This window comes from Coregonus lavaretus, assembly GCF_964263955.1.
Source record: "Coregonus lavaretus genome assembly, chromosome: 28".
NCBI lineage: Eukaryota > Metazoa > Chordata > Actinopteri > Salmoniformes > Salmonidae > Coregonus > Coregonus lavaretus.
Genome location: NC_140015.1, coordinates 34,946,546 through 34,960,711, shown reverse-complemented (window position 1 = coordinate 34,960,711; position 14,166 = coordinate 34,946,546). Strand labels below are relative to the sequence as shown.

General features: G+C 44.6%; 1 protein-coding gene across 1 annotated transcript in view; it reads left to right on the top strand.

Annotated features, from left to right (window-relative positions):
- LOC311104475 (E3 ubiquitin-protein ligase rnf213-alpha-like) overlaps window positions 1–5,304 on the top strand; it is a 69,981-nt gene extending 64,677 nt beyond the window's left edge. The window contains exons 62-67 of the mRNA XM_084146324.1: window positions 825–1,026; window positions 1,568–1,645; window positions 1,832–2,029; window positions 2,983–3,072; window positions 3,414–3,592; window positions 3,842–5,304. Of these exons, the coding sequence (XP_084002450.1) occupies window positions 825–1,026; window positions 1,568–1,645; window positions 1,832–2,029; window positions 2,983–3,072; window positions 3,414–3,592; window positions 3,842–3,995 (901 nt within the window). The 3' untranslated portion in view covers window positions 3,996–5,304. The remainder of the gene's footprint in view (window positions 1–824; window positions 1,027–1,567; window positions 1,646–1,831; window positions 2,030–2,982; window positions 3,073–3,413; window positions 3,593–3,841) is intronic.
- The last annotated feature ends 8,862 nt before the right edge of the window (window positions 5,305–14,166 follow it).

Here is a 14,166-nt window from a genome sequence, read left to right as displayed (position 1 = left end):
AGGAGTGCTGATTCAGGATCAGTTTTTCCTTTAGGATCACAATAAGATCACATGGATGGGGGGACCTGATCTGGGATCGGCTCTCCTACTGAGACGTTTGATACATATCTCAGACTACATCGATCTGAGATGTAGTCAGTTGTACAACTGAATGCATTCAACTGAAATGTGTCTCCCGCATTTAACCCAGAGAGGTGCGGGGTGCTGCCTTAATCGACATCATCGGCGCACGGGGAGCAGTTGTTGTTGCAGGTTAACTGCCTTGCTCAAGGGCAGAACGTCAGAATTTTCCACCTTGCCGACTCGGGGATTCAAACCAGCGACATTTTGATTACTGGCCCAACACTCTTAACTGCTAGGCCTGTGGTTCCCAACCTCTTTTGGTTACTCTACCACCAACTGAATTTTGCTCTGCCCAGAGTACCCCTGAAGTACCCCCTCATGTGCATTTTACCAGTAGGCCTATGGTCTCATGAGTCTTCTCAAGTACCCCCTGTGGATAGGTCAAGTACCCCCAGTGGTCCTAGTACCCTTGGTTGGGAACCACTGCGCTATGCTGCCAGCCAAACTGATAGAAAGCAGAAGCAGACATGGTTGATATCACCCGCTTACACACATTCTTACACCAACAATATGGTCATTTAGCAGACCCTGTTATCCAAAGAAACTTCCAGAACTGTCAACATTGACACATGCAGTATATCGGTATATGTGGCCATGCAGGACTCAAACCCACAACCCTGGTGTACTGGCAGCACCATGATCCCTACCTCACCCAGCCATTGGAACCACATTAGTTCACTCTTCTCCTTTCCCTCCCCCAGCTACACAGTGAGCCCGGCGGACCTGAGCGACCTGCACATGATCCGCTACGAGCCGGAGAGAGATCTGCTGCCCTTGGTTCTGTCCAACTGCCAGTACAGCGTGGAGCGTGGCCAGGAGGCCCTGCACGAGTACGACCTGCCCAAGATCCAGCAGCAGATCCTGGCCCGCTTCCTGCAGGGCAAGCCCCTCGTCACCCTCAACGTGAGTCAGTCTGTCTCTCAGCTGTCGGTCAGTCAAATGTACAGTTCTAGGCATCAACAAAGTTACTAAATGCCTGTGCTGCAGCAAGGTACATTGTTAATGTGACAAACTCTCTCGTAGGGTGACGCCAAGTTCATTAGCAATCGTCTAACAATAACAAATGTTATGAAATAAATTTTTTAAATATGCTCTTAAAGGGTAAAACTACATCCACTTATAAACATATTTTTTACTAAAGTTAGTGTGCGGTAGAGGTTAAACCAGAACTGTATAGATTTCCCTTTTTACAGAAACACTTAGCTGTCACAAGCTGCGTTACACATTCTGATATTTTTTTCACTAATTGGTCTTTTGACCAATCATATCAGCTCTGAAAAAGATCTGATGTGATTGGTCAAAAGACCAATTAGAGTAAAAAAGATCAGAATGTGTCTGCCTGTGTAAAAGCAGCAACAGTGAGGTAAAGACAACAGCGTTACTATATGACCATGTAGTAAACAGGAAGAGGTTTTGATTTGTTACTAACTGCCGTCTCATACAGGGAATCCCAACCCTGGTGAACAGACATGACCGCAATTATGAAAATATCCTCAAGGACGTAAAAGGAAAGGTTCAACAGGTAAGTCACAATAACTCTGGTGACATGTTGTCACATGGTATGATATGAACGGGGAAATCTTTGATTGGTACTCTACATCCAGTTTTGGAACACAACCCTGGCATGAGGTTGAGTTGACCCTGTTCTATGCCTGGTCCACGTCGCTGTCATTTCCCTGTTTGTGACCTTTTCCCTTTGTGTCCCTAGGAGCCCCTGCCCATCCTGACCCTGTCAGCGCTAGCTGGGGAGCTGCAGTCATACAGCGAGGTGTGTGAGGCGCTCTCCACCGTGGAGGTGGCACTGGGCTTCCTGGCCATGACAGGCGGCGAACCCCAGCTGCAGCTAGAACGCTACCTGGAGGAGGTTCTGCAGATGGGAGACCAGACAGCCCCACACATCCTCAAGGTCAGCTCCCTTCCTCCGTCTGCAGTCTGGAGCCCACAGACTGTCCGGGTGCAGCAGTAACATATCTCTGTCCTACACTCTGTTTATGACAGAGATAACTCTGTCCACTCTGTCGAATGGTTTAGTTGGTAGCTGAGAGCCTAAAGCCAGATTTTTGTTTCACCACTCCATCTAGCTGGCTCTCCATTGGCTTCCTTACAGGAACCAGTAAACAGATGGATACCCTTAACAGAAATTAGTGTCTTAATTTAATCTTGTTGTCGTAAGCTTTTTGGGGTATATAGCTAGCATATTATCAATCACTATCTAGCCTAATTGGTATTAATTGTACCCTAAAGTTAATACAACACATCTCTCGGTAAGGTGAGCTCTTTCAAGAGAGAACCCGTTAGCAGTGATGTCATGTTTTCTGACCATGTGATTGGAGGTTATATTAAACTAAGGGATAGTTCACCCAAATTACAAAATTACATGTTGGTTTCCTGACCCTGTAAGCAGTCTATGGATGTAAGACAGCAATGCATTATTTGGTTTTGTTTACCTGGCCACTGTTTCAAATGCTAACCTTTTTTGCACAAATCCAGTGCAATGTTGCCCTGAGCAGGTGTAGTCTGAGTCACTGTGTTGTCCTCATGCAGGCCCTGAGCAGGTGTAGTCTGAGTCACTGTGTTGTCCTCATGCAGGCCCTGAGCAGGTGTAGTCTGAGTCACTGTGTTGTCCTCATGCAGGCCCTGAGCAGGTGTAGTCTGAAACACTGTGTTGTCCTCATGCAGGCCCTGAGCAGGTGTAGTCTGAAACACTGTGTTGTCCTCATGCAGGCCCTGAGCAGGTGTAGTCTGAAACACTGTGTTGTCCTCATGCAGGCCCTGAGTAGGTGTAGTCTGAAACACTGTGTTGTCCTCATGCAGGCCCTGAGCAGGTGTAGTCTGAAACACTGTGTTGTCCTCATGCAGGCCCTGAGCAGGTGTAGTCTGAAACACTGTGTGGCCCTGTGGCAGCTCCTCACCTCACTCAAGTCGGAGAACATGCTGCGCCTCAAGAGGGTAAGACGACGAGACACCACACATTCACCCAGACAACAGTCTTCACATTAAACTGTTAATGGTTTTGTTAGGGTCATGTTTTTACACTGGTTATGAAGTTGTTTGTCTGGATTACTGTTTGTGTGGGTGAGATGTGTTTTAATAACTTACAACATAAGTTGTAACATTGTAACTTAAGTTCTACTAACTTACAAAATTCAGTTACACTAACTTTAGTTATACTAACTTACAAAATCTGATAAATAGCAAATGATCGTAATGTCATGTTTCACCCTAGTGTGTGTCTATTAGTAGAAGTTTCACTAAACCCCCCCTCTCCATCCCTCCCTCCCCATCCTCAGGACCCGTTTGTGGGGGTCTCAGAGAAGTACAGGAATCCCCTGGGCGATGAAGAGCGGAGGCTGCTCACTACGTTCTTCACCAAGAGCAGCGCTGACTCGTTCCTGCTGGAGATGCACGAGTTCCTGCTGCTGGTCCTGAAGAACCCCCGTGCCCTCGACACATACAGGCCTGACTGGGGGTAAGCCAAGGGGATAACAGCTAGCTGGCATGGTGTAGTCTCTCTTGACACTCTTAGCTACCTAGTGCCCATAGATTTGGTTCTGGGTTCCGGGATTAGCAAAATTGTAGTGTTCAATTTTGTAGTATTGTTTACGTCAAATGAACATCACGTATGTGTTTCACAAGGCCCACAAACATCTCTGGGTGAGGCATGTTTGATGAAAGTAAAAATCACATGTCCATTATCCTTTCCTCCATCGTCCTGCAGCCTGAAAGACACCCTGCTGTCCTACATGGAGCGTAAGGACCTTGACGTTCCCCACGACGTGGACGAGTTGTTCCCCGGAGAGATCAGCCTGGCTCAGTACATCGAAGCCTGGAAGTTCACTGTGGCCTTCAAACAGGAGCGCAGCCAGAGATAGCTCCACCACCTCCTCATTGACTTTACTCTGCCTTTGGCTGTGTCCCAAATAGCACCCTATTCCCTACATAGTGCACTACTTTTCCCCCCCTGCAGAGTCTAACATCATTTCATACTTTTATTGGTTTTTAGACAGGACAGTATGAAGTCAGTGGGACAGACGATGTTGGAGGATTGACAAGTCGGAAGGGAACAGAGCCAAAGCTCCAACCCCAGACTCCAGCAATGTAGTGCACTACTTTTGACCCACCAGGTTGGGGTACAGGTTAGGGTGCCATTTCAGATGCACACTTTGTATAGACTTTATAGTACCTGTATACTGTATGTAAGGGCCAAATATATGTTTACAGTCATGTTTAAGAATACACTTATATGATATAGATTAATATGTTTTACACAGTGGAACGTGCAATGAGTGCCTTTTCGGAAATGCTTTCAAAGTGCCAGCAGGCATATTCTACTCATGTGCAATACACAATACCTATATACTATATAATTCTGGTATCTAAAAAGTGAAATGTGATTTGTACTAGGAGTACAATGAATGAACGCTCTTTTGAGACGTTCCTAAAAGTTAGAGGAAATTACGAAAGTTGTAATTAGCAAATATTTGTCCATTTAATTTATATTAGTTGATAAATATGCACGTACAGTGGAGGCTGCTGAGGGGAGGACAGCTCATAATAATGGCTGGAACGGAGCGGATGGAATGACATCAAACACATGGAAACCATGGAAACCATGTTTGAAGTATTTGATACCATTCCACTTATTCTGCTCCAGCCAATACCACGAGCCCGTCCTCCCCAATTCAGGTGCCACCAACCTCCTGTGATGCACAAAATGTTTATTGACTGCTGATGGTCTTGTGTGCACTTTTTAAATGTGAATTTCTCCTTCACATAGTGGTGGTAGTGAAGACTGAATGATCTTAGACTCAGGGACGCAACTAGATGAGATGTTGGACTATAACTCTGCAAATTTTCTGAAGCTGCCTTGTTATTGATATCTATGGTGTCCCCAAAGGCCACCGTAGATATCTATTTACATGGCTTTGCCTCAAGTGATACGTTTAGTTTTTTCATAACGGACTCATCTACAATCAACACTGAAAAATGGCATGACAGTTTCCACTTTCAGAATCACTGCCTTACAGAATAATCCATGCTCATTGTATTTGGCACTTTGCTTGACGTTCCTCTTGTTGAACTTAAAGTTGGACCAAATGTTGTTTCTGTATTCCATTTCATTGCTGAAGAGTGTGACATGCAGTGATTATTATGTTAAAACAAAATAAATTGTTTGCCTCAGCTCATTTTTCTTTGTTGGTGATTTCTTGAAATCTGTCTTGGCGCCACAAGACTTAAGTGACAGTCATTCAATCAAAGAACAGCGTTAGGCTCAGGACTGTGGGTGTAGCAAATTAACATTTAAAGTGACCGTCCCATTTTTGAGAGTCATAATCAAATGTATTTGTTTGTGATGTGTAACACATAAGTGAAAAGAAGATGATACCAGCAGAATGTATTTTTTTTATACTGACCAGGTGGTCTCCATCAGCCCAAAGTCAAGATGCAGGCAACAAACTCTGTTCTATTTCTTTATTTTGCACACAAAGCAGTCACACATTTTGACAAATATAACTTATGAAATTATATTTCGATTATATTTATTATATTAGTTGAAGTAAAATCTCAAATCAAAGTGTATTTGTCATATGCGCAGGAAACATGTATAAACAGTACATTGAAATGCTTACTTGCAAGTTCACATCTCAACATTGCAACTAAAATAAAAGAAAAGTAGAATATCATGGAAAACGAAGAAACGGGAAACACAAAAAAGTACTAAATACATAAGACTCATGAACCCGAAGACAGTTTACCTCTGATTATACATTAGATCAGTGTATTCAAACGTTTTTAGTAGAAACCAAACTTCAAAAATAATGATAATAATCTGGAAATCAACCAATAATGTTAAATACATTACATTTTAATTTCGTATAAAAACTAAGATAACCAATAAATACTAGAACTTTTACGATTAATTTTTTAAAAAACGTTCGAAAACACAAACTCAATTTTATCAACAAAATAAACTGACAAAAACATTTCTGTCAGGTCTGGCAATGTTAGGCCTCTGGTTTAGGAACTGTTCTGCTACTGCACTAGAATTGGGATTGTTTGCTTAAATGTTTTGTCCTGAGAACTACAACAAAAAGAGTAAATGGAATGGGGGAAATGAGTGTGTTGAAACTGCATTCAGCTATGGCATGCAAACTAAACATTCTCGTTTGGCTAGCTACTGATTTCAAAAGTTTTAAAAGTTAACTTTAACAAAAAACATCTTGCGGTACTGTGAGTAGGCTATTATGAGATTGGGTATGCAAAATGTTGTTTTTCATACAATAATCTGTATTCTTGTTTTGCATTTCCCCCGCGACCTTGACTTTGAATACCACTGAATTAGATGATACATTATGGGCTGGTTTCACAACGCCGAAAAATATGCTTGCAAAGATGTTGAGAAAGGTGAGTGGTCCGTTGACTATTGTGAACGACAAGTTGTCCATCATGATACGTGTCATTTTTTAAAGAGGTTTTTGTGTGCAGGGATAGCCTAACTTCTCTGTCAGCGTCTGGTGTTTAAATGCTGGACACCCAATCCCAGCCAGGTGTCTGAGACACCGGGAAAACCAACTCAAACGTAGCATAACCTATTTACATCGCCGATACATGCAAATGATTGAGGTGTAACGTCAACCCAAAAAGGGAATATTGCATAAGTCACCTGCATCATTACCATAAACTATGCTATCATTAGTGGCAGAGAGGGATTCAAATTACCCGGACTATAACAACAATTCTTAAATTCTTTGTCACCTACACGTATTTTGCAGATGTTATCGCAAGTGCAGCGAAATGCTTATGTTTCTAGCTCCAACAGTGCAGTGATACCTAACAATACAAAACAATACACACAAATCCCCAAAAAATGTAAAGAAAGAAATTAAGAAATATCAGAACGAGTCAGAGTCAGGAATTTTAATATACACTGAGTGTACAAAACATTAAGAACACCTGCTCTTTCCAAGATAGACTGACCAGGTGAATCCAGGTGAAAGCTAAGATCCCTCATTGATGTCACTTGCTAAATCCACTTCAGTCAGTGTAGATGAAGGCTACATGTTAAATAATTATTTTTATGCCTTTAGACAATTGAGACATCAAATCAAATGTCACTTACACGTGTTTAGCAGATGTTATTGCGGGCGTAGCGAAATGCTTGTGCTTCTATCTCCGACAGTGCAGTAATATCTAACAAGTAATATCTAACAATTTCACAACATATACCCAGTACACACAAATCTAAGTAATGAACTGAGAACCCATCTGGCTGGACCGATTTCGACAGAATATCCCCAGGGAGCCATGTTTCCATGAAACAAAGTATGTTACAGGCCCTGGTGTGTCTCTGGAAAAAAATCCTTGCCCTGAGCTTGTCGACTTTGTTATCCAAAGACTGAACATTAGCGAGTAGTATACTTGGAAGCGGTGGGTGGTGTGCGCGCCTCCTAAGTCGAACCAGCAGGCCGCTCTGAGTGCCTCGCCTCCGCCGGCGATGTTTTGGGTCAGCCGCTGGAATCAGTTCAATTGCCCTGGGGAGGGCAAACAAAGGGTCTGCTTCGGGAAAGTCGTATTCCTGGTCGTATTGCTGGTGAGTTACTGCCGCTCTGATATCCAATAGTTTTTCCCGGCTGTATGTAATGATACAAAACACTTTCTGAGCTAATAATGTAAAACAAAATACCACAAAGTTTCCTAAGAGCTAGTCGCGAGGCCGCCATCTTCGCCGGCGCCAGGTATGTGTGCCATTCAGAGGGTGAATGGGCAAGACAAAATAATTAAGTGCCTTTGAACAGGGTATGGTAGTAGGTGCCAGGCGCACCATTTTTTGTTAAGAACTGCAACGCTGCTGGGTTTTTCAAGCTCAACAGTTTCCCGTGTGTATCAAGAATTATACAACAGATGGGTCTAATCCTGGATGCTGATTGGTTAAAACCACATTCCAGCCGGTGTCTATTCCACAAGTTACCACTGGCTAAATCTATGACGTTACAATGCCTATTTACTCTGTTCCATCTGACTGCGCAATCCACTGTCTCATCAGCCCAGCCAGGCAATTTATCAACTTGATCGCCACTATAAAAAGCATCTAGACATTATCTCAACATTTTTTTAGACTAACGTTTAGTTTTCAACAGCGGTGATTTGTATAAACCTTGCTGTCTTTCTCTCCGGCATTTGCAACATTGTTTCAATATTAAAATTTGATCTCCAGCTGTCACATAGTAATGAATTAGCTCATTGTTTTGGATGTATCCAAATAAATGTCACTAGAAAACAGCTTATGCAAATGAAGCTACTTTGTTGTTATTCTGGCTGCACTGTTTGACGTGACTGTCAATTAGCCGTAGTTTGCTAGCTAGCAAGCAAGGGATAAGAACGTTGCCAGCCAGTATGGCAATAGAACATTTAGAACGATCAACTGGGTCGCGTCCATAGATACAGAACAAAAAGACTTAACGACTGGGTCGCGTCTCTAGCAACCGAACCGATAGAACGAACGACCAGCCGGCTTGGGTAGCAACCCTAGATTTGTGTTGGGACTATATCTTGTGGAAGGATGAAATAGTATGAATAAATTCATAAAAATAACGTTTTTAATGAAAATATGTAAATCATTATTTGAATATGTTGGTAACCTGTTGTATAAAAGTGATACATTTATGTAGTTCTGTTCTTGAGCTGTTCTTGTCTATTAATGTTCTGTATTATGTCATGTTTCATGTTTTGTGTGGACCCCAAGAAGAGTAGCTGCTGCTTTTGCAACAGCTAATGGGGATACTAATAAAATACCAAATACAAATAATGCCCTCGACCCCGGTGTTTGGAGGATATAGTGGTACGGTTTGCCGGCCCTCGACTTTGTCTTGGGCCTAAAAACACCCGTGCCAATATATCCTCCAAACACCGGCTTCTCGGGCATTATCATTTAATGGTCCATCACCAAAAAGGACGTCCAGAAACCTTGACACAACTCTGGGAAGCATTGTAGTCCACATGCCCCAACGAATTGAGGCTGTTCAGAGGGACAAAATTGCAACTCAATATTATGAAGGTGTTCTTAATGTGTTGTACACTCAGTGTATATATACATTATATGTATTTGATGGTGTGTATAGACAGAATGGACAGTATATGAACAGAAAAGGTGTGTACAGCAGTAATTATATAGGATGAGCCTTGATTAGAATACAGTGTATACATATGAAGTGGGTAAAACTGTATGTAAACAGTAAATCAAATCAAATCAAATCAAATCAAATTTTATTGGTCACATGCGCCGAATACAACAGGTGCAGACATTACAGTGAAATGCTTACTTACAGCCCTTAACCAACAGTGCATTTATTTTAAACAAAAAAGTAAGAATAAAACAACAAAAAAGTGTTGAGAAAAAAAGAGCAGAAGTAAAAAATAAAGTGACAGTAGGGAGGCTATATATACAATAGAATAAAGTGACAGTAGGGAGGCTATATATACAGGGGGGTACCGTTGCATAGTCAATGTGCGGGGGCACCGGCTAGTTGAGGTAATATGTACATGTGGGTAGAGTTAAAGTGACTATGCATAAATACTTAACAGAGTAGCAGCAGCGTAAAAAGGATGGGGTGGGGGGGCAGTGCAAATAGTCCGGGTAGCCATGATTAGCTGTTCAGGAGTCTTATGGCTTGGGGGTAGAAGCTGTTGAGAAGTCTTTTGGACCTAGACTTGGCACTCCGGTACCGCTTGCCGTGCGGTAGCAGAGAGAACAGTCTATGACTAGGGTGACTGGAGTCTTTGACAATTTTGAGGGCCTTCCTCTGACACCGCCTGGTATAGAGGTCCTGGATGGCAGGGAGCTTTGCCCCAGTGATGTACTGGGCCGTACGCACTACCCTCTGTAGTGCCTTGCGGTCAGAGGCCAAGCAGTTGCCATACCAGGCGGTGATGCAACCAGTCAGGATGCTCTCGATGGTGCAGCTGTAGAATTTTTTGAGGATCTGAGGACCCATGCCAAATCTTTTTAGTCTCCTGAGGGGGAATAGGCTTTGTCGTGCCCTCTTCACGACTGTCTTGGTGTGTTTGGACCATGATAGTTCGTTGGTGATGTGGACACCAAGGAACTTGAAGCTCTCAACCTGTTCCACTACAGCCCCGTCGATGAGAATGGGGGCGTGCTCAGTCCTCTTTTTTTTCCTGTAGTCCACAATCATCTCCTTTGTCTTGGTCACGTTGAGGGAGAGGTTGTTGTCCTGGCACCACACGGCCAGATCTCTGACCTCCTCCCTATAGGCTGTCTCATCGTTGTCGGTGATCAGGCCTACCACTGTTGTGTCGTCGGCAAACTTAATGATGGTGTTGGAGTCGTGCCTGGCCATGCAGTCATGGGTGAACAGAGAGTACAGGAGGGGACTGAGCACGCACCCCTGAGGGGCCCCCGTGTTGAGGATCAGTGTGGCAGATGTGTTGTTACCTACCCTTACCACCTGGGGGCGGCCCGTCAGGAAGTCCAGGATCCAGTTGCAGAGGGAGGTGTTTAGTCCCAGGATCCTTAGCTTAGTGATGAGCTTTGAGGGCACTATGGTGTTGAATGCTGAGCTGTAGTCAATGAATAGCATTCTCACGTAGGTGTTCCTCTTGTCCAGGTGGGAAAGGGCAGTGTGGAGTGCGATAGAGATTGCATCATCTGTGGATCTGTTGGGGCGGTATGCAAATTGGAGTGGGTCTAGGGTTTCTGGGATTATGCTGTTGATGTGAGCCATGACCAGTCTTTCAAAGCACTTCATGGCTACAGACGTCAGTGCCACGGGTCGGTAGTCATTTAGGCAGGTTATCTTAGAGTTCTTGGGCACGGGGACTATGGTGGTCTGCTTGAAACATGTTGGTATTACAGACTCAGTCAGGGACATGTTGAAAATGTCAGTGAAGACACTTGCCAGTTGGTCAGCACATGCTCGGAGTACACGTCCTGGTAATCCGTCTGGCCCTGCGGCCTTGTGAATGTTGACCTGCTTAAAAGTCTTACTCACATCGGCTACGGAGAGCGTGATCACATAGTCGTCCGGAACAGCTGGTGCTCTCATGCATGCTTCAGTGTTGCTTGCCTCGAAGCGAGCATAGAAGTGGTTTAGCTCGTCTGGTAGGCTTGTGTCACTGGGCAGCTCGTGGCTGTGCTTCCCTTTGTAGTCTGTAATAGTTTTCAAGCCCTGCCACATCCGACGAGCGTCAGAGCCAGTGTAGTATGATTCAATCTTAGACCTGTATTGACTCTTTGCCTGTTTGATGGTTCGTCGGAGGTCATAGCGGGATTTCTTATAAGCGTCCGGGTTAGAGTCCCGTTCCTTGAAAGCGGCAGCTCTACCCTTTAGCTCAGTGCGGATGTTTCCTGTATTCCAGTATTAAAGTGACCAGTGTTCAATGACTATGGACATAGGGCAGCAGTCTTTAAGGTGCAGGGTATAGTACCAGGTGGTAGCAGGCTAGTTACAGTGAGTAAGTTCAGGGCAGGGTACTGGACGAAGGCTGGCTAGTGGTGACTATTTAACAGTCTGATGGCCTGGAGATAGAAGCTGATTTTCAGTCTCTCTGTCCCAACTTTGATGCACCTGTACTGTCTCCGCCTTCTAGATGGTAATGGGGTAAACAGGCCATGGCTCAGGTGGATGAGGTCCTTGACACTGGGTGCTGTAGATGTCCTGGAGGGCAGGCAGTGTGCCCCCGGTGATGCGTTGGGCTGATCGCACAACCCTCTGGAGAGCCCTGCAGTTGCGGATGGTGCAATTGCCGTACCAGGCGGTGATACAGCCCGGCAGGATGCTCTCAATGGTGCATTTGTAGAAGTTCGTAAGGGTCTTAGGGGCCAAGCAAAATGTTTTCAGCTTCATGAGGTTGAGGAGGCGCTGTTGCGCCTTCTTTACCACACTGTCTGTGTGGATCGACCATTTCAGGTTGTCAGTGATGTACATGCTGAGGAACTTGAAGCTTTTCACCCTCTCCACTGCGCACCCGTCAATGTGGATGGGGGCATGCTCTCTCTGCTGTCTCTGCTGTTTTGTTGACGTTGAGGGAGAGGTTATTTTCCTGGCAACACTCCACCATGGCCCTCACCTCCTCCCTGTGGGCTGTCTAGTTGTTCTTGGTAATCAGGCCTACCACTGTTGTGTCGTCTGCAAACTTCATGATTGAGTTGGAGACGTGCATGGCCACGAAGTCATGGGTGAACAGGGAGTACAGCAGGGGGCTGAGCACGCACCCTTGTGGGGCCCCCGTGTTGAGGATCTGTTGGGGCGGTATGCACATTTTAGTGGCTCTAGGGTGTCGGGTAAGGTGGAGGTGATATGGTCCTGAACTAGCCTCTCAAAGCACTTCATGATGACAGAAGTCATTTAGTTCAGTTACCTTTGTTTTCTCGGGTACAGAAACAATGGTGGACATCTTGAAGCAAGTGGGGACTACAGACTGGTATAGGGAGATATTGAATATGTCATTAAACACCCTAGCCAGCTGGTCTGCACATGCTCTGAGCCGTCAGCCTTGCGAGAGTTAACACGCTTAAATGTCTTACTCAAGTCAGCCATGGAGAACGAGAGCTCACAGTCCTCGTGAATGGTGGTGGCCCACGTCGGCGGCATTGTGTTTTCTTTGAAGCAGGCGAAGAAGGTGTTTAGCTTGTCCGGGTGCAAGGGGTCGGCGGCATGGCCGGCTTTCCCTTTATAATCTGTGATTGTCTGGATTCCCTGCCACATATTCCTTGTGTCTGAGCCGTTGAATTGCGACTCCACTTTGTCCCTGTTCTGTCATTTTGCTTGTTTGATTGCCTTACGGAGGTCATAGCTGGTCTGTTTGTACACGTCCATGTTCCCAGTCACCTTGCCATGGTTAAATGTGTTGGTTCGCGCTTTCAGTTTTACGTGAATGCTGCAATCTATCCACAGTTTTTGGTTTGGATAAGTTCTAATCGTCACTGTGGGAACAACATCTTCTATGAATGGGATGTTGTTCCCACAAGGCTAAGTTCATCGTTAGAACCATAGGATCCTATGGTTCTAAGTAGTTCCCATTCACTGCCCTGGGGCATTGGGATTTTCGAACAGTGCCCCCTACTGGCCCTCCAACACCACTTCCAGAAGCATTTGACCAGGGTCATTATGAAAACAGTTTATCGCTTAATAACCAAATGGAAGCAAACCGAGCAAAACAAGTTTCTATTGGATAAATTCAGGTAGGTCCCGCTCCGTTTCGTTACGTTTGCTTCCATTTAAGAAACCTTTTTGCAACAGAATTGGTGGAATGAATACACCCCTGGATTGACCTGGCCCAACCCTGCATAGCTTCAGAGGCACGCCAGCAATTGGAAGCTGGTTGGTATTTCCATGTGATTTTGATATGCAAACAGGTTATGGTACATTTGAACCCATTTTCATACTGGCATACAAACTATTTCCATTTGAGAAGAGAGATGCCTCCGTAAAAGCAATCAACCTGAGATTTCAAGAGCCTTTCAGAAATGTTGTTATAGTCCCTCTGTAATAGCATATTAGCTAATTTTACTCATGCAGGAATATTATGCAATGTTCGGTAACACTTTCTATGCCTTATAAGTGTATTTATTACATTTTACATTTTAGTCATTTAGCAGACGCTCTTATCCAGAGCGACTTACAGTTAGTGAGTATGTGTTGAGGTGTGAATGACGGAGTCAGGCGCAGGAGGTAAAACACAGAAATCAAGAGTTGTGTACAATAATGTAGACAGAACGAAACTAGCACAAGGGAAAATCAACCTTAACCGAGCTACTCAATCTCACAACGAACAATCACTCACAAAGGACAAGGGGGCAGAGGGAACACTTATACACAGACTAATGAGGGAATGAGTACCAGGTGTGTGTGATTGACAAGACAAGACAAGACAAGACAAATAGAGTGATGATAAATGGAGCGGTAGTGGCTGGTAAGCCGGTGACGACGAACGCCGAAACCTGCCCGAGCAAGGAGGAGGGGCAGCCTCAGCTGAATTCGTGACAGTACACCCCCCTTGACGCGCAGCTCCAGCAGCGCGCCG